Source organism: Candida orthopsilosis (assembly GCF_000315875.1).
Source record: "Candida orthopsilosis Co 90-125, chromosome 7 draft sequence".
In the NCBI taxonomy this organism is placed as follows: Eukaryota; Fungi; Ascomycota; class Pichiomycetes; order Serinales; family Debaryomycetaceae; genus Lodderomyces; species Lodderomyces orthopsilosis.
Window position 1 is genome coordinate 579,216 of NC_018301.1, and position 25,408 is coordinate 604,623.

Below are 25,408 nucleotides of genomic sequence, written 5' to 3' on the forward strand. Positions count from 1 at the left end.
TACACTACTGGTTGCTCTTCTTCTTCTCAAGCAAATCATAATCAAGATAAATAGTATGGGTACTAAAAATAATAGCCACAATAACCATCTGTATCTGTGCCAATTACTGTTGTTGTTGTAGTAGTAGGGGTTGTAGTAGACTCTTTTGAGGATCTCTACGTGTGTGTCCTCCTTAGGGATGATCATGGTTGAATAAAGTGTGTAAGAAGAAGAAGAGGAAGGGGAAGAATTAATAGAAGTGGTATTTGTTTTGTTTAATTTCATTTCAAGTCTGCCGCATTTCAAATGTGTTAATTAGTTTGTTTTGTTAAGGGTTTTTGTGGTGCAAATTGTTTGAATTTTCTTGGTTGTTTGTCGTTCTCTCTCATTTCATTCCCTCTGATTGTCAGATCCCTATTGGTTATGGGGGTACCTTCAAGTCGAGTATTCCTTCTCGTGCACTAGTTCCTACTATTGAGCAATAGGTAGACGAAGCTTGAGGTTGAAAGTTACTCAAAGGTTTCAATCTGCTATAGTCAAAAATAACTCTTCTCGTAAATGATGTCATTTGTGTCACACTTTTTCTTTGTTTACAGAATAGTGAGGCTGAGACCATTCTCACCTCACTAGTTACACCATCATAAGCCACACACTTAGCTATATATATATACACTCTTTCACACTTACACAACATATTTCACTTGATCACTACGCTAACCTCGTCTTACTCCTGACAGGGAAAGATAACGTTTAACAACAGTGAAACTTCACCCAAAGTCTTCCAAAGCCAAAAAAAGAAGCACGACAGTTCAAAACTCCTAAGTGGCAGACATTATCTCTCTAAAACCTTATTGCCCTCTTATTCTGTAAGGTGTTTCTTTAGTTGGTTTGTTGTAGATCTTCTTTTCAAACTAAATGAACCTTAAATATTTGGTCTTTTTGTATCGATTTGGTTGCAAAAGATATCACCCGCTCAACCAGCTTGAAAGATGGTACTCTCTGTTCAGGATAAGCTCCGGACTATATGTTATGAGTCAACTAGTGTCATTAACTTCTCTAGATACAACTGTACCCTTTCGAATTAGTGATACCGTCGTTATACCTTCTGGATGCATCCTACCACTAGAGTTCTATCTTATTTACACTAAATGACTTTACAAAGTTCCATACGCCGATGCTCCCCGGTTACCATGTCTCTCTCACCCAGCCAGTTCAACTCAATGCAGCCAAAGAATCCATTCAAAATCATCACCGGTCTATCCAACAACGCGTTTTCTTTCTCTTTTTTTTTAACTTTCACGACAAACTCAAAAGGAGAGAAGAGAAAAAAGAAGATTGAGAACAAAAGCATTCTGAGACGGCATATCAATAAACGAAGGACCTTAACAAACACAGATTACACAACGTCCTCTAACCTATATGCCACCTACATGTCAGTAGAAAACAATCCTTGGAAAGAATCCGAGGTTACACCAACTCAATCACCTCAAAAGTCTACCACATCAACCACATCAACTACATCAACGTCGCCTACACCCAAAAAGAAATCTGCTGCACCACCAGCTAATGGCGAGCTACGTCCATTGAGATTAGCCAGGCAAAGAGACAGGCTATCAACTACCTCTGTTTTGTCCACTAGTCCTTCTGGTACACCAACGACTACATCTTTTTCATCTCCTGATAGACGATCAAGTGCCACCACAAATACAACAACTACTGAAGATGGATTTCAATGTCGGCCAATTAGACTTGGGTCGCATAGAAATGTATCCACTGAAGAAGTTAAAAAACCAGAACAGCCAGAAGCAACTATAACTAGAAAGAAATCAATCCAGATTAGGAATTTACCGATTAAGCGAAATAGTGAATCAAGTACTCATTCGGTGATTTCAGTGAAAAGTGGCAACAATAGTGATCATACACCTGAGAAAGATGACGATATGGTATTTGCAATATGTGTTGTTGATTTCCACCATCAACGAGGTCCGGAAATACAATGGTGGAGATCAAATTATCACCCTACATATACACCCGATTTATTTCGTAATATTCCATTTCAGGCATTACCTGATGGATCCCACTTGTTTGAGGAAACCTTTCTGAATTTCAATCTTGTTTACGATTTTGATCAGGGGAGATCTATTGATGATTTCGAAGCATTGAATGAGTTTCAAGGTGATCCACGACATTTGAAAACTTTATTTGGATGTTCTTGCGTAAGGCAAGTGCGAACTAGTGAATTGTCGGCAGAAGAAAGAGAACGAAATAAAGATATTACTAGGTCTATCGTCCAAAAGGCAGTGGTTGTAATTGTACGCAAGCAGCCCATTTTCACCAAGATAAAGGAGAAATTGTCTATAATCACAAAGAGTTTCTTTTTGCAAGAAAGTTTAAATAATACTGAAGTGTTGGATCATTTGTTTGACAATTTGAATAGTCAGTTTAAGCTAGTGGATAATGAATTGCAAGTTAATCTCGAGCAAGAAGAAGAGTATTATGTCAATTTGGATCTACGATCGTCAATATTGAAATTTAAGTCCAACTTCATGATTATATTCAAGGCTTTATTACTAGAGAGGAAGATTCTCATTTATTCGACGGATAATTTGGAAAGTTTAGCACAATTTCAAAACAACTTGATTTCGCTTATACCTAATCTTATTAACAATTTAGATGATTCCGGATGTCCACTTATAGATTACATTGAAACAAATGGACCCTTAGAAAAACCGCAATCATTGGTTTCGAATAGTCGAGCATCAATGTTGAGATTCTTTGGACTTCCTTTGCAAATATTCAATACGAAAAATTCATTCTGGAATCCGTATGTACCATTGCAACAGCTAAGTGAGTTGAAAGTGGATTCCTTTATGATTGGCTGCTCTAATTTGTTATTCGTTAATCAAGCAACATTATATGGAGTTGATTTATTGATTAATTTAGACACTAATGAAATTACATACCCAAAGACATTGTCCACACCCGACTACCTCACATTAACGCATCAAGATAAAAAATTTATTAATCATTTGATAAGCACCGTTCAACCTGATTCCAAGGATTATATTGGTAATGATGATTACATCCGTTACCAATTTGAAGATTATCTAAACTCGTTAATATCAGTAATGAGATATCATCAATATGCCAGGCGTTTCCATCAACCACCGCCAGGATTTTCCCCTGATGATCCAGCTGAAGGTGATATACACGATTTTAATAAATCTTATATTCAAGCTTGGGAAAAGACAGAGAATTTCAACATTTGGCATGCAATGGCTGATGAATTTATTTTTAATTTTATTGAACCTTGTCACATTGGTCATTCTTTGAAACAACCAGGATCGATAAATAAAAACATTGCTAATTTTTTCAATTCTTTTGCATTTAAGACCAATGCAGCTACAGCAGCATCTGATGAGTCTAAAGCGCACAAGTTTATTGTTGAGGATACCACCACCAAAAAGGAGAATGACGATGAGCTAGTTGCTGGATTTGAGAAAGTTGGTGTGTCCCACAATGACACTAGTGATGAGGCAAAGCCAAAATCAACTTGGACAAATGGCTGGTTCAAAAAGAAATAGTTTATACATACATATAGTCGTACATAGTCGGAGCGCATTTTATTTTTTTTTTCGCAAGAAAGCTCATCACCAAAGCTCCTAAAGCCCATCATTAGATCCTCGTCAACCAATGAAGCATCCATTTCAACTCCTTCTAGCGAACAAGCAGGGTAGTCTATTATTCGCAGCAGTACAAAACCACATCCTCGTCTACAATACATCTACGGGGAAAATAGTAGGCCACTGGTTTGACGACCAACAATCAACTCACAAAAACCATCAATTAGAAAGACGAACTGGAAAACAAATTTCATCCAAAGTGCAAATCTACAATCACGTAAAATGCTTGGCCTTGACTGAATCTGAATCACATCTTGTTGCATCTACTGATTCCGATAAATCAGTACTTATATTCACATTAGATTATGATAGTGAAAATATCTTGACTTTGAGTAAACGACAACCAATGGCCAAGCGGCCATACGCCATAACCACCCATGATGGCGAAGCTATCGTTGCAGACAAATTTGGTGATGCGTATACTGTACCCATTGATCTGAACCCGCCAGTTTTAGAGAAAGATTTAGTCCCAATCTTAGGTCATGTCAGTATGTTGACTGATGTCATCGTTGGTGTCCATAATGACAAACCATTTTTGATTACAAGTGATAGAGATGAACATATTAGAGTATCGAGTTATCCAAAATCGTACGTGATTAAGCTGTTTCTACATGGCCATGAGGAATTTATTTCGCAACTTTGTTTAGTGGATGATCTATTGGTCTCTGGTGGTGGTGATGATTACTTGTTTGTTTGGAATTGGTATACCGGTGAAATGTTGACTAAGTTTGATTTGAAAGATATTGTGCGTCCGTTTTTGACTGATGCTCATTTACCTCCTGAAAAATATAGATCAGAAGATTCACCAAGGGAGATCAGTATTGCAAAGATTGAGTTTGTCCAGTTTGGTGATGCGAAATATTTTGTTGTGTTGGTGGAACATACTTCATGTTTAATTGTGTTGAAATACGAGGAGAAGGAGCTTAAATTACACAACATTATAAAATTGGATCTGCTTTGTGTGGCATTTACTGTGGGTAATGATTCAGTCTACGTTTCATTAGTTTCTGAGTCCATATTACAACGGTTAACCTTTCCTGATGGATCACCCAAAAACTTGATAATTGACACCAACCTGATTCCAATTGATGTCAATACCAAATCAGAATTTGCTGAGCTCTACCCAGTAGCTACATTACGAAAGAGAAGTGAATATTAAAACGTTTTTTTTTTTTGTATATACTTTCTATTCATCTTCAATAAATCCACCTTGTTTACACAAGGAATAAAACAATGAATCCTTGTTCTTCAACAACTCCTTAGGCTTATCAAATTCAGCAACTTGTCCCTTTTCCAAAACCAAAATTCGGTCCGAATCAAGGATGGTATTTAATCGATGAGCAATGGTGATAATTGTCTTATCTTTGAATTCGGTACGTATTGTTTGTTGTAAAATTTGATCAGTTTCAACATCAACAGCCGCCGTAGCTTCATCAAGAACCAAAATGTTTGAATAGTTTAATTTAAGCAATACTCGGCCAAGACACATTAATTGACGTTGTCCAATGGATAAATTGGTACCTCCTTCGGTGATCTTTACATCTAATGGTGTTTCAACTCTATCCTTTTCAGCTTCATGGACAACATCACGCGGTTGATTAGATGCATCATCATTACTGGGTTCTTCAACATCGCGTTCAGCATACATTTTTTCAACATGTTCTTTCAAATGGGATAACTCCAAGGCTCTCCATATTTGATCATCGGAATATTCATCATTTGGATCAAGATTTGATCTGATTGTACCTTCAAACACTTGTGAATCTTGAGGGATAATGGATAACTTGTGTCTCAAATCATATAATCCGATAGTATCAGTCTTGATTCCATCGATATTGATATCGCCTTGAAATGCTTCAATGATTCTAAACAATGCCAATGTAATTGATGATTTGCCAGCCCCTGTTCTGCCAACAATACCAATTTTTTCTCTTGGTTTGATATCAATATTTATATCTTTCAATACTAAATCCAACTCAGGTCTATATTTGGTTGAATAATGTTCAAATTTTATCTCACCATCTTGGGGCCAAGATTGAGGTGGGCGGTGATCAGGAATAATTTCCGGTGCTTCACTCTTCAATCTCGAGTACTCTAAACATCTTTCTACAGCAACAATATTTGTCTCTACTTCAACCGTCATTCTCACTATCCAATTCAACGATTGAGTAATTTGTAGAGCATAAGAAACCGATAAACCAACAAGACCTGCTGTAAGATGCCCTGAAGATAATGTGAGGATGGATAACCCAGCAGCTCCAAGAATGATAACCGACCCTAAAAACTCCAATCTCACAGCTAACCATCTATTAGCATTGATTGCTGGGTTATAAGCTTTCATATTTTCATCAACACGATGTTGATTTAAAAACTTAAACCTATCTTCTTTTCCGTATGCTCTAATTGTCGACACACCAACCAAGGATTCTTGGAAATTGGCATAGATCGGCGACCTGGAGACCGAATCCAATCTTCTCAATTCTCTCGAAGTTCTTAAATAGTATTGTTGATAGTACACATACAATACACCCAATGGCAAGATCAAAAACACAAATTGCCAAGTTGAAAACGAAATCACAACAATTGTAATAAATACTCTCACGGTGTTACTGAAAAACATATTAAATACTCTTCCAATAACTTCATCAATCTTGTAAATATCATTTGAAAATCGATTCAATATTCTTCCAATAGGTGTAGTTTCGAAAAACGTCATTGGTGCTCGCATGACACTAACTGCCATTACATTATGTAATTTTTTGGATCCTTGGATAGTACACAAGATCCAAAGGGAAATATTTTGAATCAATGAACTTGTCGAGTAACCAATACCTAAAAGGAAATAAACACCAAGATACTTGATGACATTGGGGTTGTATCCATACCTCGTGTTAATCTCAGACCAATGTTCTAACCAAAACGTAGAACTAACATTGACCAAGTACGATATGATAATACATCCCAAAAAGATAATAACATTGACCGGACCACAAGCTTTGGCGTATTCAGTATACACTTCCCATTTCACCTTCCCTTGCTCAATGTGTTCCTTCCTAGCCTTTGTGTCTTCATCTTCCTCCTCTTCTTCCACTTCTTCAAGGTACTCTTCATCATCGCGTTCATCATCAGGGACCAAAGGTTGTTCCGAAGCACGTCTCAAACTAATGATATCCATATCATAATCCGATTCCAAATCCTCCAAATTAACATCATCTTTTACTTCATAATCTTTTCCATCATCAGGTTTCAGTTTGCTTGCACCTTCAACATTTTTTCTAGTCGATGGAGTTGGCGTTGGTGACTCTTCCTTCTTTTTGCCAAACTCATCAATCAATAACTTCAATTTCGAATTATCTTGTTTCATGATATCATCATAAGTACCCTGTTCAATCAATCTTCCAGCACTGACCATATGTAAATGGTCAGCAATACTCAACACTTTAATATTATTAGTAGCAAGGACTTTACATTTACTTCTTAGTAAACCCATTGGTCCTAATACATGATCAACCAAATGTTTTCCCACATGTTCATCAACTGCACTCAATGGATCGTCCAACAAGTAGACATCAGCACGAGCATAAACAGCTCTAGCTAATGATAACCTTGCCTTTTGACCACCAGATAATGAAATACCCTTTTCTCCAACTTCAGTCTTGTCACCTTTAGGTAAAATGGCCAAATCAACAGTCAATGCACAAGCTTTCAACACTTGATTATAAAACTCAGCATCGTATACGTGTCCAAACAAGATATTATCCTTGACTGTACCATTCATAATCCAGGGGACTTGTGGAACATAAGCCACTTTTCCATGAAGTGCAACCTCACCATCCAATTTATATAAATCACCCAAAATAGCTTGTATGATTGATGATTTACCAGATCCAACTTTGCCTACAATGCAATCCAATTGTCCCTTTTTAGCAGTCAAGTTAATATTAGACAAGGCAACCTTATAATTTTGTTCACCTTTGGCTTTCGACCATAAAAACGTTCCATTTTCAATTGATACGGCAACTTGGCCCATTTCGGTAGCTGGCGGTAATTTCACTACGGCATTATCTTGCAACTCTGAACTGGTCAAATATTTTGTCAATCTCCCAATTGCCACTTGCGCTTCTACAATGTTTGTAATCACCATGGGGACGACAGCTAATGGGAATGATAAAAGATTAAACAATGACAATGCCGGGAACACCAAATCAGTTGATAAACTCTTCTTTTGTGTTAATACAAACACACCAAATGTTGAGCAACTGACCAAAAATGGAGCTAAATTCCAAGTGAAATTAGCCGTGGCCATAAAGATTCCCATTCTTTTCAAATTCTTCAATTCCAAATCATTACGCACATAATTTAATCTATCCAAATATGGAATTTCCCATCCATACAATTTTAAACTTTTGATATTGTTTAAAATCTCATTTATCAACCTCGACCGTTTATCCTTATACTTCATTTGCGATTTTTGTAACTGCTTCTGTTTTCTTGCAATTGCAGCATTTAACGGAATCATGATCACCATAATTGCAACACCAGCCCACATCGAGTTACCAATTAATCCATGTAATGAATACAAACAAATAATTATCTGGAAAGGACCTGACCAGACAATTTGTAAATTTTGCAGCAAATCTTGTAATCTTTGTACATCAACCGACATCAAGTTTACAATATCACCAGTGGAAGATTCTTGTTTTGATTCATTTGATAATACAAGCGATTTATCATAAACTGTTGAAGTTAATGAGTTTTTAATCTTCATTCCGAAATCAAATGCTCTTTGGAAATATTGATGCAAGCAAGCAGTTTGGACAATTGAAACAACAAACATGGAAACTGCAATTAACAAGCCCCTAGTCAAGGGTAATGGCTGTCCCTTTTTCATTGACTTGGAGTAATCATTAACAAATTTGATCAATAAACGCAACAATTGAGGTTGAATAAATGCCAAACAATCCTGAGCTGCCTTAAACACACCTCCCAATAAAAACTGTCCACCAAAAGCTTTCGAAATTGCCCAAAACAATGATTTTTTCCCTGCTGGTTGTTTATTCCAATAATAATCAAACTCATTAGTTGTAGTGGTTGCTTTCAATGACTTTGGCAATGGTGGTAAATCCTTTTGAGTGAGGAATTGTATATACCCACGTTTCATCAATCCACCAATCCAATCAAACGTAATTCTTGAGAATACATTGGCTTGATCATAAGGTGATACATATTTAGCTCTTTGTAAATAATTGATGGGCTTCATGGGAAAAACAGTCTCAATCATCAATATTCCAAATGCATTAATTGTACTTAAAACCACCAATATAGCGAAATGCAGGTCAAATTGATGGCGTAATTGTAAATTAACAATTCTCCCTAGGTTTAAAATGATTTGGAATAACCAATAAAATAACAAGACTCCATTAGGTACTGTTGATTTAAATTGCTCTAAATAATGAATAGCTAAAGCAATGACGGTAGCAATGATATTTAATACTAACGAAGTTTCAATTATACCTCCTTGGTTCAATGGATATGTGACTGATAATGCAATTTGGAAAACCAATTGAATCGCCACAAGTAATAATTTGACATAGAAGCTCCAATCGATTCGATTAGCTACTTTCATTCTTTTGTTTCTCAAGTACACCAACTGATATGATCCAACAAATATCATGAGTAATGAAGATATGCCAAATAGTGTTCCCTGAAGAAAACAAGGTGTGAAATCATTGTATTTATCAGACAACGGGCCCCATGATTCATGTTTGGAAAAGCAACTCAACACCTTCCACAGTGATGGCGAAGATGGCGATGTAAATCGCTGAATTGTTTGAGTTGAGTTGGCAAGCTTGCCATTGTTGATAGCTAGCAAATTAATCTGAGTTAGTAAATCCCATCGATTAACAGTGAATGGGTTCCAACTAGTTGAATAATCAATTTGTTGCTCCATCTGTAACACTATATCGTCGTTTTCTCTTTCGTTTCAGTTGGGTTAAACGATGACAACGATAAGATAATGATTTATCAAAGGACTCTTCACGTTTGTAGCTTTATAATTTGTACTAGTGTTAATTTACGAGACAGAAAAAAATTTTGATAAATTGCACGAGTCTTACTAAGCAGTAATTACATTGTAATACACACTCCTACACTTTATCTTTAAAATAGCGAATGTAGTACAGATTATATACAATATACAATATACAATATACAATATACAATATACATATATGTATGTATATCCAATAGCTTCCTCCCCTACTTGAACAACTTCTTCAATCTTGATCGTTTACCAGAAGTTGATGAACTAGAACCTTCGGCCGATCCAGTAGTTGCAGAACTCGACTCAGGACTACCTGATTTCGTGCTTCTCTTTTTATAATGTCCTGCACCACTTGCACCACTAGACCCATTAGCAGATGAGCCATGAGCTTTTGCATACATTTGTTGTTGTTGTTCAACTTGTTGTTGAAATGAGGAAACTTGGCCAAATTGAGATTGCAGTTGTGAATGTTGTTGTGGTGGCGGGTAATTGGATCCCCTACCCGAGAGTGGTTGTTGTTGTTGTTGTTGTTGTTGTTGACCAGAAACTTGTTGTCGAGGGACGGGACGAGATATGCCTGCACTTCCATCATTATACAAGAAGTTTGGTATTTCCTCATTCTTTGACGACTCCTTCACTATATTCAAATCCAATGCATCCAAAGTTTTGTTTTGACTTAAATTTTGTAAACCAATAAGAAAATCTCTAGGTCTGAGAATCAGCTCTGATCCAATGTAAATTTCTTTATTGAGCGAGTTTGACAATTCATAAATTGAACGAATTTCACTGTATGTGATACCACCAGCAACATAACAAAATATACGTTGTTTTTGCTTTTGACCGCCACCACCATATCTAGATAAGTTTGATGATGTTGTTCCCGTTTGTGACGCCCAGCTTGCCTTGATCCTAGGGTTTCTCAATGTACCACTTGAATTTAAATCCTTCTTGGTAGAAGAGCTCTTTGGTTCAGTCACCACCACCTCATCATCCAAGGGAATATCACGAAAGTAGGGAAACCATTCTCTGTCCAAGGAATATTTGGCGACATTTTGCATAATGGTCTTGATTCCTGGTGTGTATCTACTGGTATTATAAGTCCCTTCATTGTTAATCGTATGAAAATACTGCTTTCCAAATGGTTTATCTTTGATGTCAGTTTTGAACAATTGGAAACCCAATTTATCAACATTGTTGAAACATCTTTCCATCAATCCAGTAATATGACGATCATCAACACCAATAAATTTAATCAATTTTTCAAAATCAGCTCTGATTAATCCACCACGATAATAAGCATAAATCAAAATTAATCTCATTTTATCATTTATATGCAAGTCATCTCTAGCCAATAAAACAATCAAATCATCGTGTAAATGTTTATTTCTCTCACCTTCAAAGCTTACTCCATCAGCACAACACGTTTGTTCAAAATCAGCAGCAAACTCCGCCAATTTCCTCAGGGCATTAATATCAAGACATTTATCAATAAGAGTCTTGTGTAAAGTCAATTGTTTTCTCTCTTCATCAAATCCTTTCAAATGAGCTACAATATACATCAAATCGGAGGATGTACTTGCTTTTGATCGATCAATCATCAAAGGGTTATTTTTCACCAACTCAGTTATCTTATTGACAATCAACTCCGAGCTTTCAATAATGTGCAAATGTCGTAAATTAATCCAATCTTCATCATTTTCATCATCTAAAGTTGCTTCAACATCTTTAATTTCTCCCTTTTCATTTTCACTCTGGTATTTGAAAACCCCTTCCCTTTCCAAACCTTGTACTATATCCATTGCCATTGCTTGATAGGTGAATTCATGCAACAAAGGAGCAAATAAATCAATGGTACGATCTGTAATCAACAATATAGACCTAGTTTTAGCCGATACTTCGGGAGTTGGGTAATTTTGATTACTACGACAATACTCATCCATTTGTTGTTGAAATTCATCAGCAATCAACTCAGGCAAACGCTTAGCATCATAATTGGCGTCCATAGGACGGTAAAATCGAATAAAAGGATACTCCTCCATTGAAATCATTACATTAAGCAAGCATTTAGCAACTAGTTTAATCTGAGGCATGACGAAATTTAACACATTTTTGTTATAATAAATAGGCATGGAATTGGGAGTTTTATCATCAGTTAAAAACACTCTTGTTTCCACAGCATTATATTCGAAGTTGATACGACCAATGTAATCCAAATAATCTGCAACACCAGGATTAGAAAGAAACTTGTTGTTGAAAAACTTTGTTGCCTTAGGATCAACATTTTCGTCTTGATATGCAAATAATGTCATTCCCTTTTTGTATCGCTTAGTAGTCACATCTGCCATTATACACCTCATATTATAAATCGATTGTTCAACCATGTAGATTGCTGTCATATAAGTATTTTTCCTTCGTTCAGAATCAATTAGTTCTACCGATGCCACTATTCGTAACAATTGTTCTTTTGTAAATGATTTATATAGTATGGTTTCCACCTTTTTATCAATAACCAAGTTGTAAATTTGTTTCGGTTGTTGAATACTCTTGATTTTATTGTAGATGTAGTCATGCTGGATGTTTATAAGTGAGTTTGGGTCTTTGTTTTTAGACATGATGGGGACTGCAGCAAGTATTTTTTGTGAATTCAAAGGCAAGTAAAGAGGTAAGTGAGTGTGTGTGTGAGTGTGTGTGTGCAAGTTAACAGCTGAAACCAGGGTGTTTGCGGGTTATTTGAAGTTGGAAGTGGTACCGACTGAATGATTTTGTTATATGAGTGGTGTTGCTGTAAGCTAGATGAATATGTATTGGTGTACATATGTGTTGAAAAATTGTATCGTATCGTATTGTATTGATTTGTTTTTTTGCCTGTGTCTGTGTGTGCTTCTAAATCGTAGCTGAAATTTTCCTAATTGGGGAAGAGAGATGTTAGTAGAACACAACAATAAAACCAACTAGAACTTATAAAGTGAACTGCCTCCATATTAATACTTCCTTCTTAAACTGTTATACAAATGGAGATATATGTATTAATGAATAGGGCAGGAAATGTGAACATGTAATACTAAACAATGGAACGAAAGTATTTGAATGTATTTGAGTGTTTCATGGTTTAAGCTTTTTCAGGCACACATACTCACATATATAGTTTATATATATGTACATCAATCAATGTCTCATAAATCAATGTCATAAAACTTAAACACACGACACACACACACCATTGCATTAACCACTTCTTACGTTACATTCTTCTCTTCTTTAACGTTGTTTACACCACTGAAAAGTAGAAAGGCTCGTACATTTATGTATACGCAGAACAGCTGTAGCCCGATTGCTAGAGTACATCAATTGATAAATAATTCACTCACAATCTATCACCTTGTCTATTTTCTACCTAATTACATCATAGTTAAACATAACCCCAATAGTATGCTAATCATACTAATCCATACACCCATTTTGCCACCGGTAAAAGCACTGCCAATCCCCACAATTTGTAAAATTGGAGCGTCACCCCGAGAACTTGATGTAACTTGACTAGAGGGCACTGTTGAAGCACTTGCCGTAACACCAGTCACAAAAATCGATCCTGATTTAATCAATGCACCACTCAACCTAGCTGGAATATCCAATGCTACAGTTTCACCTGAATTGAGAGTAACTTCTGAATACGATAACGTTATTGCTTCAGTAGTGACGTTACCGACATTGGCATATGCCATTGATGTTGCGAATGGTATTGTTCCTGATTCGATATACGCAATTGATGATATATTTCTTGCTGCTGGTGCTATCGATGAGTAGTTGTAAGTTGGTAATTTATTATTGGAGTTCAAATGAAGTAATTCCGATTGATCAACTTGTAAAAACTTGTTACTATTTGCTAAAGCCACTTGTTTTCCATCATTATCAACAACAAGATAAATATGTCTCAAAAATGGCAATCCCAAAGAATTAAACCCCGCAGCATCAGTTCTTAAAAATGTCAAAAAACATGCCTTATTACCACTTTCAAATTGTAAATTATAACCTTGGTATACGGCATCAACCAAGAATTCACGCAATGGTATTTGCACCAAAACCGATCCAATAACAAACTCAATCGTGGCATTTTCATTTGAAGTGAGCGTATCACATTCAACTAACCACCTATTAGCCTCGGAGCTATAATATGCATTTGTTTGTATGGCCAAATTAATAATTACATTTAATGGTAAATAAGAATACAAGATTCTTGAATCCAATAATACCGGTAATACTTCATTTTCATCTGATTTTATAGATACACTTTCACCGGTATCTATCCGTTCAATTTTAATATTATCTAGATTGATTATGGGTAAGATTAAATTGGCTAAATCTGCATTAACTGATGATTGAGTATAATTATACCTCATACCCGAATGAGGAATCATATCAGCTGAATATAAATCACCAATATAGTACTTCTGATCAACGACTCCAGGAATCAATTGGGCAAATAAGTCATTACCTGGTGAAGTTGAATTACTAAACCAAAGTGAATAACTTTGTGATTTGATTATGTCTTGTGATACTAATCGTGATAGGAATCCATTACCGCGGGGGTAACTAGCTAACCCCAATCCACCAACATACATACTTGTATCATTAACATTAACAAAAGTGAAATTTGTCATTTGGAAATTGTTACCCAGAGTTAAATTGAAATTGAAATTATCAGTGACAAATTCCCCACTAGCTTGAATTTGATTCATATAGGGGATAGTGTATGCATCGCCATTATTGATTGAAGCATCGCCTACACCCAGTGGTAAGGGCATAGAGTCTGATGAGCTAGTGTATAACCCTCGTTTAGCGCAATTGGTAGTGAATAGTGGAATATCAGTAACTGATGACGGTATACTAGACACACTCTGGTACTGATTCAAGATACTACTTCGTGATGCATAAATTTCGGCACATTCTTTATAATTACCCCCATTCATGACCCATATTTCCGGCTGAATCAAATCTAATCGAAGCCCAATCTCTTGTGAATTCGTGCTGCTGCTGCTGCTGTTGCTGCTGTTTTGTTGCAGATTATCACCAAATTGAAAACGAGCATTATAATAAGAATCATCCGAGCCTACAGTAAACACCAACTTAAACACATCTTGATCATTCTGGTTTTCAGTTGATTGCGATGACGCAACAGAAGTAGTCAAATTTGACCTTAGAGACAGCAGTTGAGCAGCAGCAGCTAGTGTGGGAGTAGGTCGCGCTATGGTAAATTGGACAATATCGTCTTCTTCGCCGGAGTCTCGTTCACCTATGGCTGAGACTAGTAGTGTACCGAGTATAGGAGTAGGATGGTTGTCTATGCTCTTTGAATTTGAGATTGCCAGTGGCAGTATCAGCAGCAGCAGCAGAACCGGTAGTAGCAGTAGCATAAGAAAAGCTGCTATGGAGTTATGTTTGTACATCGTTTTGTCTGCTTATGAGAAATAGTCTAGCGAGTGTAGTTTCATGTGGTATATACCCTTTGGTTATTGATGTTGTGATGATGATATTAATAAAGTGGTGTTGCTAGAAAAGAAGAGGAAAAAATTATAGTGTTAAAGGCTTAGATACAATAATATTGCAATTAGTAAGGTGTAGTAATAGTAATATTATTATAGTTCTTGGCTATATTTCACAGTAGAGATACTATGCAACATAGCTGATACGATTCAGTGTGGTTGGTATCGTAGTAGTTTTCACTGTTTGATTACTTGGTTATTCGCTGTATGCTATGGTAATTATGATGAAACACAACAATGGGGTATAAAACACTCTTTGTCTCTCGTAAAAAATAAGTCGGTTGTATGATCTATCGTATATATTGAGAGAGGAGTTTATATGCAGTCTGCCTGTCTTCTCTCTCTTTCTCTCTCTGTTTTGTTTCGTGTTTTTTATTTTTTTCTTTCGTCATTTGCAATTACGTCATAGACAACGTCCAACATTTCATAAGATCATTTAGTTATGGGGCTACTGGTATGGAACGAATAGTATGGAACTAATAGTGTGGGGCTAATGGTATCGGACTATCGAACTAATGAGTATCTTGAAGGTGTATGTGCTTTGCTAAAGGGGGTTAGTAAAAGTAGCTACTTTATCTATAATGGAAATTGTTTTACACATGCTATTTTTAGTATACGCCAGGGAATAGTGTTCCTTCGTAGTCTCTGATGAATATCTTCCCGCGGTTCATTCAATCACAGTTTTTTATTCAATTGCAAATCAACCGAACATACATTTATACCCTTGGGGTTAAACAACTTACTGATAAAATCAATATTACTTAAGCAATCCTTAACGTCAGTAAATCTATTCAATGAATAATGCAAAATGACAACCAATTTGATAGTGACCAGTCTTGATCTATCAAAGAGGTCCTTTATAGTCTGCTCGTATTTCAACAAGTTATCAATCAGCGATTTGAAATCACAGAGTGTGATGTTGACGCGATAATGGTGGAATCTTGCTACATGCTTTGTAGCATGGTTATTGTTTTGTATTTGACTGATTTTGTGACCTTCTTCTTCTTCATTTTCATTGTCTTTGTCACCTTCATCAACTTCATCGTCTATTAGGATTGAATATTCTCCATTACGATAGATTTGATGTTGCATAGTTGTGGCTAAGTCGGGATATAGACGTAGTTGCTTAACTGTGGCTAATGGTAAACAATCGAAAATTTGTGTGAGCACTTCATCGGGTAAATCTCGGATCTGCAAGTGTTGTTGCTGTTGTTGTATGGTTAGTGTTTCTGTTGAGTATGGTTTCATGAAAGACTCGTGGAACATTGTTGTGTTCACCCTTGACTGATAAAGCGATGTCGGTTATTGAAATCAGGCGGTGAAGTTGTGGATGTATCAGTCTGTTTGTTATGGAAGTGATATCGCCGAAGTTCTGTTGATGATACTAATGGGACGTCGAGTGACCGATTTGGCTGTGGTCAACGTTGTATATACAAAGTGATGATGAAATAGAATGATGGAGTGTTAATCTTTGCCCCAGGTCGCGTATGGAGAAATTCGGACAGAATCGAAACAACTGTCGTACATCTTACTTTTGATAAGTTTTGTGTCACAAAAGGCAAAATTCGCGACACTGATAAATTTTATAGCCTAATGGGTACCTTAATACCTGATGATTGGATTGCGATGACAATCCAAATGTCCATGCGTACATTGGAGCTTTGTTTCTCGAAGTTGGTTCACAAGATGAATAGAGTTCAGGCAAGCCGTTGTCCAGTTTGAATCAATTCCGTTACTCATGTAATTTGTAAGATGTATATTAATGATCCAATTTTGAGATAGAATCCAGAGAAGCATTTGCTTGGGGCACTGGTGTTTTATTTGAAACCCACTCTCCGTGTCTTTCAATGAGTGCCTCCTACATCCTACCCTTTGTATGAACTTCTTCACCAACAGTGTTACCAAAATGGAAGTGAACAAACAGAGACAAAAAAAAACTTCAAGAAAAATTCCTACTCAGCATCAAACATATATCCACATCCACTAACAAAAACTTCCATCCCCCATTTGTCACGGATACACATCACTTCTCAAGAATGCTTCCATTGTACCTTTTAACAGCAGCAAAAAACCAACCCATCCTAGTTGAATTAAAAACAGGAGAAACATACAATGGAAATCTAACCAATTGTGATTCATGGATGAATCTAACATTACACGAAGTAATCCAAACCAATGCCGATGGCGATGAATTTGCCAAGTTGCCCGAAATATATATTAAAGGAATGCACATCAAATATTTGCGCATACCTGATCAAATCATTGATCATGTCAAAGAACAACAACAATTGTATCATCAACAACAGCAACACCATCACGGACATGGTGGACAGGACAATAGAAACAGGTACGTTAAGAGAAGAGGAGATTCTGGTGGAAGAGATAATAATAGAGACAATAATCGAGATGCTGGTGGAAGAAATGGTGGTGGTAGGAACAATAGAGATGGTGGTAGAGGAGGTAGAGGGGGACAAGGTGGTAATAGACCAAATAATAATCGTTGAGATAACTACTAATGACAATATACGGAAATGATGCATTTTTGTGAAGCTGAAACGTAGTATGTGAATTTTTGTAGATATCGAATGCAGTTTTCAAAAGTTAGTCTTTGAATATCTGGTTGTGGCTTCAAGTTGGATGATGGCTGTTAAATCTCTCCATTAGACGTCCTAAGCCAATCTTAACTGATAAAGTATTCATTCAACGTCGCGTTACGTCCCACACTAACTATCAGGTTGATCATTAAATCAGCTACACCTCTTTTTGTGCAAAAGCCACTTAAAAAGAAAAACAAGCCTACATTTAAACCTCAAAATATCAAAAAAAGACCAAAACACACAAGAAAACCATCCATATTCATTAACAACAGCAAAAGTCTAAATCCTCATTCACGTCGGATTAAAAGCATCTAGAAAATGTCTCATACATTAGTCAATTTTTCAACCACAATCTCCTCTTTTGAATCAACACCAATCGAACCAACATTCAAAGTCATGAAACTACCACCTCTTGAACCAACTACTAAAGCGCTCAGCATCTTTTCTGAAAATGAAATTAACGAATGGCAAGACAAAAAGCATCCTCAGCATCGACAGCATCAGCATCCACAGCATCAGCATCCACAGCATCAGCATCCACAGCGTCAGCATCACCACAAAAGGCAACAACGAAAACAAGCAAAAACATCAGTGTCTAATTTCAAAAGTAAAGTGTTACCAACAAGAACAATTTCTCGTGGATTATTCAAAGGGTGTAATGACATGCGTCGTTTCAACTGCTTTTCCGAAGAATGCAGCCTTAATTTTGATGTATTTCGAAATTGTGGGTATTGTCGACACATCCCCTATATCCCTTCACCATTAAAAGGTGTTGAATACAGCTGCAAATACAATAACAACTCAAACTATGCCAGTGACGATGAAGACAAAGACAAAGACGAAGTTCAAGGACTATGGGGTGACATTGACCACAACAACAACGAACGCGAGAATGATGAAGAGTATGATGCATTCAATGATTATCTTTGTCAGTGGAAACAACAACAAAACATCAACAAGATCAGAGTACCTCAAGAAGTAAGTTTTATTGCACCACGTGAAAAGTCAAAACAACGTACACTTCCCTCGAGATCCATTTCGAATACATTAAGTAAAATGTCAACTCTCAATGAACGACGCATCCCACATGAACAACATCCAAGTAAATTATTCAATTCTGTTTGCAAGAGTAACAACAAGGATGAACTGAATCATAAAGTATATGGAATGATTGATCTTTTGAGAAACTCCGATTTCCAACTCAAACAGAAATTCATTGATATGAAGCATAATCTGGGTAAAAAAATGACAAAAGCCCAACGATCAATCTCAGCTCCATCTGATGACATCTATAGTTAATCAAACAAGCTATTTTCTTTTCTTTTTATTTGAAATCAGGCAAAGTCCAACTCTGTAAATTAGATCTATATTTGTCTTCATTAATTAATCCATTCAAATTTCTATACCCACTATTCTCGTCATCTTTTCCAATTTGTGATTCATAAAATTCCTTCAATTTCAAATTACATCCATATGGATTTTCAGGATTATTAAAAATATCGTCAATACATTGATTTGGGGAATAATCCAAGAGTGGATACAATGCCGGGTCCCAATTACTTTCAAGAATCTTGGTGTATAAGGAATTTATGATTGGATCCATGGCTATATGTCGATTGATTCCAGAGACCAAGTTTCCATTTTGACCTCCATTACCGTTTTGACCATTCAGATTCGGCAGCTGGGTCGACATGGCCAGTGATACATCAGAAGATTGTGCCACCAATTTAATCAAATCTTGGTTATTCAAATTTGTAATGTCACCAATCTGTTTACCATCAAGTGAAAGTTTTGACGATGCTGACAGTTCCGGCGAGCTTGCTTGGTTGAATACTGTCCGATGGTTACGTGGTGTGGGTGACTGTGGCCTCTCATTGGTTTCCGATTGTGGTGTAGATGGAGATGATACATGGTTAGGTGATCCCTGATTTTCATCAGCATTTCCCTCACCGAAAATATTGCTTATACCGTTAAAGACATTCTTCCGTTCAAATTGAGGTACATTGAACGTGGTACTTCGTTTCTTGTTTTGATGAAGACCTTCTCTTAGTGCAGTGGACGATACTACACTGCTGTTATTGTCTTGTATTTGCAATTGAGTATGGAAATCAAAATTCTCAGGTAATTCTGCAAGTCCAATTGTTAAACTCAATATTGAATTGACTTTTGAGTCATCAAGTAGATACTTCAAATTGACTGGTTCTTCAAAGTTTAAATATTCTGCCAAGTTAATCTCTAACCGACCCAAGGGAATAATAATCTGTTCATCACCTCCATGTTTATCATCATGAACATAATATACCCTGAGTGACAAATACTTGTTACCAATCAATCTGCTTTTCTTACTCTTTAAGCTGAATTTCAAATTACATGTAAGTTTGTAATTGAAATTACATTTGAAATTGTGTAATTTCTTCAATGACGTCGTTGTTGACACATGGCCCGATGAACCCTTAGCTTGAGCAACTTCTTTATTGACAGTTTTGGCAGCTTTTGAATCAAGCCTATTTAAAAAGGACTTTGCCGCATTAGAAGTAGAAGAATTCCCATTGGTATTTGAGCTGGCGGAAGATGTATCCTTGGAAGGTGCTCGTGACCCATTGGTGTGTTTATTCATATGCTTTTGCTTGGAATCACGAATTGAAACTTCAATGTAACAAGCTCCATTTATTTGTGGTACATTAGTAAGCTCATTTATAGCTAGCTCAAGAGCAAACTTTGGTTTTGATGACGAAAACATGGCGTTTGGAATCTATGGGTTTAGCTTTGTTGGGGATGATAGTTCGGTTATTTTTGTTGTTCCGAAAGAAAGAAAATGATTGCTGGTGAATTATTACATAGCAATTACCTAATCAAATATTTTTTAGATTTTGTGTCTAATATCAGAGAAACAAAGATTATTCACCAAAGAAGACACACCAAGATCAACACCCATCATCAACAATGGATAGGTCAACATTCAATAGTACGTACTTTAGAGAAACACCATATCAGCTTGTATACTAACACACTTAGAAATGAGAGTTGACATTATCACAAGTACGTCGCTAGATCAGTTGCAACAGATTCAATATCAATTACAAGACTTAATAGAGATACAGAGACCTGATACGGGTTACTCAAAGAAATTGGAGAGTGAAAATGTCAAGTCAATACTCAAACTCATTCAGTCAAAGCAGAATCAACTTAGTAGGGTGAATTTCAAATTCCTAGGAGAACCACAACCACCAACTCACATCAACAAGTCTAAACAAGACAAAGAAGTGCTCTCTAACTTTCATTCCAATTCAATTACAGTACTTGAGCAAGACTATAAACTAAGCTCAGACCACATCTATGTATCAAGGTTCTCAAACAGTATACTTTCAGTCGAATCTCAATCAATAAATTTACAAAATGGCGAAGGGTCCATATGTTACCTACGATCCACTGGTCCTGTGTTTGTACACAATGCCACCAATTGCATCTTCGTAATATCCTGCCATCAGGTAAGGCTTCACAAGATCACTGACTCTATAGTCATCGCTGAGAATAGACACAAAGGGAATCCTATAATCATTGAAAATTGTTCACGATTGTTGATTAATGATGTTGATGTTGATGATTTTAATCATCCTAGTAAGTCTACGAAAAGTCCTAACTATGATACCCTACTGAGTGAGGAAGTGGTGAGGATACGAGGGGAACTGCGAGAGACCAATTTGTCTAACTTAACAATTTCCGTATCTTCTCTTCTTCATCTGAGATCCGCTTAACGTCCACTTCTTATTTATATCTAAATAGATTACAAACGTGTCTCTTATACAGCAATTATTGCGTAAAAGATGTTTGAAATGTAACATCATATCATTGCAGATTTCGCGACATTCTAAACCACAAAATCCTCCAAGCCAAAAAACTCTTGACAATTAGAAGTTTCAAAAGGTCAATACTTGAAGCTCTACATACCAAGACATTATGGACCTATTATTGTCAATATTTGGATCATGCCTTCCATGCCTTCCACCACTATCTACACCCTCAATCAAATTCAACAATGCTAACTATAAAATTGTGAGACTTTTAGGTGAAGGGGGGTTTTCATATGTTTACTTAGTACATCTGTCCTCACAATCACCTTATGCATTGAAACAAATTAATTGCCCCTATGGAACCCAAGATGAAACCTACAAAAATGCTATACGGGAAATTAAGAATTATCATCGATTTGCTAACACGAAAACACCATACATTATTCAATCCATTGATGAGTCAATTGTCACCAACCCTGATGGTGTGAGACATGTTTATATTTTACTACCGTATTTTACCAAGTCAGTACAAGATATCTTAACTGAACATGTACTTAATGGAACCAAAATGGAAGAGCTGGAGATCCTCAAAATTTTTGTTGGTGTATGCCGTGGATTAAGGATTATGCATAATCACAAACAAGTGTCTCGAAACACAGCTAGACTTGATGATGATGACGAAGAGGAGGGTCTTTTGCAAGATGAAGAAGACGAAGAACAAGTGGCGGCTGCAGCGACAGCCACAACAGGGGACGGCTCCACAGAAATGGAGGAATTAGTGCCCTATGCCCACCACGATATCAAGCCTGCAAATGTAATGATTTCAGCAGAAGGATTACCAGTATTGGTAGATTTAGGGTCTTGCTCAAGAGCAAGATACCACGTCCGTACCCGACAACAAGCTTTAGCATTGACCAATTTCGCACAAGAACATTGTACATTACCATATAGAGCACCAGAGTTGTTAGACGTTGCTACTGGTTCTCAAATAACCGAAGCAACCGATATTTGGTCAGTGGGGTGTTTGTTGTACAGTTGTTGTTTTGGATACTCACCGTTCGAAAAATTGGAGATGGATCAAGGTGCCAATTTACATGTTGCTATTGGTCTGGGGAGGTATCAAATTCCAAAAGACTATAATGGATATAGTAAGGAATTGATTGGATTGATAAAGAAATGTTTACAAGTTGATGCTGCAGAAAGGCCAACCGCGGATGTGTTACTAGATGAAGCTTTGGATATAAGTAGTAAGCTAACGGTGTAGTTGTATTTTGAAGATCAAAAGGAAACTTTTTGAGCGTAGATGTTGTGTAATGCCTTATGTTGTATTTCAGGTAGCGACAGACGGTTTTTCTGAAATGCGGATTTAAACCCTGACGTGTCGCAATGAAATTCCATAATAAACATAACAACCAAGACACCTCCATGACATTAACAAAATATCAAAGAGGTGATGCTATGGAAGGGTGGAATGATTGTCCAACACCCATATCGCTATCTCAGAACAACTCACAAGTTTCATTATCAGGCGACGAAGTACGACAGAAGCGAGAGGAACTCTTAGTTCAACTTGGAAAAGTGTTTGAACTTCCATTATCATTACCAGAGAGAGAACTAGCTCATTATAAAAATAAACTACAAAATCAAATACCAGTCGTGAATGAACAGCATTTACCATTTATTGAATCTGTATTTAGTGATTTATTGGCAGGTGACACCAATTCCTCGAAATTGAAATTAGATGTTGTTGATTATATGATGAACCATGATGGTGTCAGTTCGTGGTGTTCACCTTTGAAAAAGATTGTTTCGAGTATACAGAAATGAAGGTCTAGAAAATGTGCAATATATTTAAATAGAGAGCATGCAAAAATAGCACACTCCACACGAAATATACAAGAGCTTCCCCCATCGAATTAAAATTTCTTTCTCCTTCCAATTTGTGCTTGGAAACCTGTCTTGATGGAGGATACAGATCTGGTTGAACCACATGCCTTACAGCTCAAGAAATGTAACCTATTAGCGCTTTCTCTCTTCAACTCTGTGTTCATACTCTTACACGTCTTACATGTAACATATTCAATAATGTATCTTCTCAACACACTCTCCATTTGTTTTGGTTGAAATTTACCTTTCAATATTAATCTCTTTTCACCATCGATCGAGCCAGAAGTACCCAATTCAGCAAACAAAAATTGTATCAAATGCTCGGGATTTCTTTGTAAGACAGTGGCGATTTCTTGAACATTGGCAAACATGGTCTTCTTAGATCCTTCTCTTTGACATATTGGAGGGGGGATTCTAAATTTAGGACCTGATCTATCACCAGCAAGCTCAGGATTGTTTTCTTTCAAGATTTCAAAAAAACGTGACAACAAATCTTCGTATGATAATCCAGCTTCAGTTTGAGATACTTTGTTGGCATTTAATGTATCATCTATCTGGTCATTAGTTGTATCTTCAATTCCTGCTTCCTCCAATTGTTGTTCAAACTCGTTCAAGTCCAAGTTTTTGGTACTCTTCTTTTTCTTCTTTTTCAAAGTCAAGTCACCCAATGAAGCAGTGACATCAGCTTCTGCACTAGGTGAGGTTGATTCCTCTAATGAGCTATCTGCTTTCTTAGATGACTTTTTCTTCTTCTTCATACCTGAAAATAGGTCGTCCACTGAATCAGGGGCTGGTGTTGACTCATTGCTTTCTGGTGCTGGGGATGCGCCATCGACTGGCTTCTTAACTTTCTTCTTCTTCTTTAAGGATGGATCAAAGCCTAAATCAGACATGTTTGGTATGTTTTATAAAGAGGTAAGTTGGTGGTAGTTGCCGAAGGCGTAATACTAGTTGATGAGGTTTTTATGAATCACTTAAACTGTCTATACATTTTTTTTAAGTTGAAAAATTTTTATGACTTTGAATTTTGTGTCATACAGTTCATTTATATACACGACTTTACCAATTGCAAATACAAAATGAGCCCTACCTATGAGTCTTATTCCAACTATATATGTGTATATGTATATCACGAGTCAAGGGATAACTTAGCAGTTGAGTCATCAAGCAGCTGACTGCTATCTTTCTTCTTACCCTGCTCCGTTTCCACTTTAGCCGCAAATACAGCATCCCTAGCATTATCATCAGCCAATTTACTTTCTTTACCCGGTTGATAGCTAATCTTTGTGTTTTCACCATCCTCTTCAACTTTGAAATCCTCTTCTGGAGCGTACTTCTTCAAAAACCAATTTTCTACATCGACTTTACCATTGTTTTCAGCTTCATATATCGAATCATGACCTGCCTCATTTTTTTCAAATGCATCAGCTTCATATTCCTCAACCAAGAATTTTACAACCTCCAAGTGTCCATTGTATGCGGCCCAATGTAAAGCGGTATTACCAGTTTCATTTTTAGCCTTCGTTAGACTTATGGCATCTTGTTTGGGTATTATTGAAAGAAGGTATTGAAGTGTATCTAAGTAGCCATTTGCGGCAGCCATATGAATTGGGGTGGCTAATGTCATGTCATCTTTAATGTCTAGTAATGATTCCTTGGGTATTTCTTCAAAGATCTCTTTCAATGATTCTAGTTCACCGGCTCTGGCCTCGGACATAATTATATCCATTTCTTCCTGGGTTAGTTTTTGATTCTCCAAAGTCATCTTCTAGTATTACTGGTTGCTTCCAGTGGGTGAAAAGTGGTAGATTGTAGTGGTTAATGGAATGTGATTACTCTCTATCAATGATATTGAAGGTGAAATCCTTATGCAAAAAAAAATTATTGG

The 25,408-nt window shown here is 36.6% G+C and overlaps 14 protein-coding genes across 14 annotated transcripts; 7 read left to right on the forward strand and 7 right to left on the reverse strand. All coding sequences in view use genetic code 12, as the record gives it.

Annotated features, from left to right (window-relative positions):
* Positions 1–1,127: 1,127 nt before the first annotated feature.
* On the forward strand, positions 1,128–3,563 carry CORT_0G02880 (the record flags this gene model as incomplete). The annotated part of the gene is made up of 1 exon (XM_003871042.1): positions 1,128–3,563. One exon carries the CDS (start codon positions 1,128–1,130, stop codon positions 3,561–3,563), a length of 2,436 nt encoding a protein of 811 aa, XP_003871091.1.
* Positions 3,564–3,672: 109 nt separating this feature from the next.
* CORT_0G02890 (Trm82 protein) lies at positions 3,673–4,821 on the forward strand (the record flags this gene model as incomplete). Its single annotated transcript, XM_003871043.1, has 1 exon — positions 3,673–4,821. The coding sequence occupies one exon, from the start codon at positions 3,673–3,675 to the stop codon at positions 4,819–4,821; it is 1,149 nt and encodes a 382-aa protein (XP_003871092.1).
* Positions 4,822–4,848: 27 nt separating this feature from the next.
* Positions 4,849–9,612, reverse strand: CORT_0G02900 (Ycf1 glutathione S-conjugate transporter; the record flags this gene model as incomplete). Its single annotated transcript, XM_003871044.1, has 1 exon — positions 4,849–9,612. One exon carries the CDS (start codon positions 9,610–9,612, stop codon positions 4,849–4,851), a length of 4,764 nt encoding a protein of 1,587 aa, XP_003871093.1.
* A 308-nt stretch (positions 9,613–9,920) lies between these two features.
* CORT_0G02910 (Sec1 protein) lies at positions 9,921–12,317 on the reverse strand (the record flags this gene model as incomplete). The annotated part of the gene is made up of 1 exon (XM_003871045.1): positions 9,921–12,317. One exon carries the CDS (start codon positions 12,315–12,317, stop codon positions 9,921–9,923), a length of 2,397 nt encoding a protein of 798 aa, XP_003871094.1.
* A 786-nt stretch (positions 12,318–13,103) lies between these two features.
* On the reverse strand, positions 13,104–15,149 carry CORT_0G02920 (Yps7 aspartic-type endopeptidase; the record flags this gene model as incomplete). The annotated part of the gene is made up of 1 exon (XM_003871046.1): positions 13,104–15,149. One exon carries the CDS (start codon positions 15,147–15,149, stop codon positions 13,104–13,106), a length of 2,046 nt encoding a protein of 681 aa, XP_003871095.1.
* Positions 15,150–15,920: 771 nt separating this feature from the next.
* On the reverse strand, positions 15,921–16,511 carry CORT_0G02930 (hypothetical protein; the record flags this gene model as incomplete). Its single annotated transcript, XM_003871047.1, has 1 exon — positions 15,921–16,511. The coding sequence occupies one exon, from the start codon at positions 16,509–16,511 to the stop codon at positions 15,921–15,923; it is 591 nt and encodes a 196-aa protein (XP_003871096.1).
* A 770-nt stretch (positions 16,512–17,281) lies between these two features.
* Positions 17,282–17,749, forward strand: CORT_0G02940 (hypothetical protein; the record flags this gene model as incomplete). Its single annotated transcript, XM_003871048.1, has 1 exon — positions 17,282–17,749. The coding sequence occupies one exon, from the start codon at positions 17,282–17,284 to the stop codon at positions 17,747–17,749; it is 468 nt and encodes a 155-aa protein (XP_003871097.1).
* A 411-nt stretch (positions 17,750–18,160) lies between these two features.
* On the forward strand, positions 18,161–19,141 carry CORT_0G02950 (hypothetical protein; the record flags this gene model as incomplete). Its single annotated transcript, XM_003871049.1, has 1 exon — positions 18,161–19,141. One exon carries the CDS (start codon positions 18,161–18,163, stop codon positions 19,139–19,141), a length of 981 nt encoding a protein of 326 aa, XP_003871098.1.
* A 25-nt stretch (positions 19,142–19,166) lies between these two features.
* On the reverse strand, positions 19,167–20,582 carry CORT_0G02960 (hypothetical protein; the record flags this gene model as incomplete). Its single annotated transcript, XM_003871050.1, has 1 exon — positions 19,167–20,582. The coding sequence occupies one exon, from the start codon at positions 20,580–20,582 to the stop codon at positions 19,167–19,169; it is 1,416 nt and encodes a 471-aa protein (XP_003871099.1).
* A 203-nt stretch (positions 20,583–20,785) lies between these two features.
* CORT_0G02970 (hypothetical protein) lies at positions 20,786–21,597 on the forward strand (the record flags this gene model as incomplete). Its single annotated transcript, XM_003871051.1, has 2 exons — positions 20,786–20,807; positions 20,858–21,597. 2 exons carry the CDS (start codon positions 20,786–20,788, stop codon positions 21,595–21,597), a joined length of 762 nt encoding a protein of 253 aa, XP_003871100.1.
* Positions 21,598–21,799: 202 nt separating this feature from the next.
* CORT_0G02980 (hypothetical protein) lies at positions 21,800–22,897 on the forward strand (the record flags this gene model as incomplete). Its single annotated transcript, XM_003871052.1, has 1 exon — positions 21,800–22,897. The coding sequence occupies one exon, from the start codon at positions 21,800–21,802 to the stop codon at positions 22,895–22,897; it is 1,098 nt and encodes a 365-aa protein (XP_003871101.1).
* Positions 22,898–23,019: 122 nt separating this feature from the next.
* CORT_0G02990 (hypothetical protein) lies at positions 23,020–23,460 on the forward strand (the record flags this gene model as incomplete). Its single annotated transcript, XM_003871053.1, has 1 exon — positions 23,020–23,460. The coding sequence occupies one exon, from the start codon at positions 23,020–23,022 to the stop codon at positions 23,458–23,460; it is 441 nt and encodes a 146-aa protein (XP_003871102.1).
* An 89-nt stretch (positions 23,461–23,549) lies between these two features.
* On the reverse strand, positions 23,550–24,413 carry CORT_0G03000 (Sui3 translation initiation factor; the record flags this gene model as incomplete). Its single annotated transcript, XM_003871054.1, has 1 exon — positions 23,550–24,413. One exon carries the CDS (start codon positions 24,411–24,413, stop codon positions 23,550–23,552), a length of 864 nt encoding a protein of 287 aa, XP_003871103.1.
* A 236-nt stretch (positions 24,414–24,649) lies between these two features.
* Positions 24,650–25,285, reverse strand: CORT_0G03010 (Yar1 protein; the record flags this gene model as incomplete). Its single annotated transcript, XM_003871055.1, has 1 exon — positions 24,650–25,285. One exon carries the CDS (start codon positions 25,283–25,285, stop codon positions 24,650–24,652), a length of 636 nt encoding a protein of 211 aa, XP_003871104.1.
* Between the last annotated feature and the right edge of the window lie 123 nt (positions 25,286–25,408).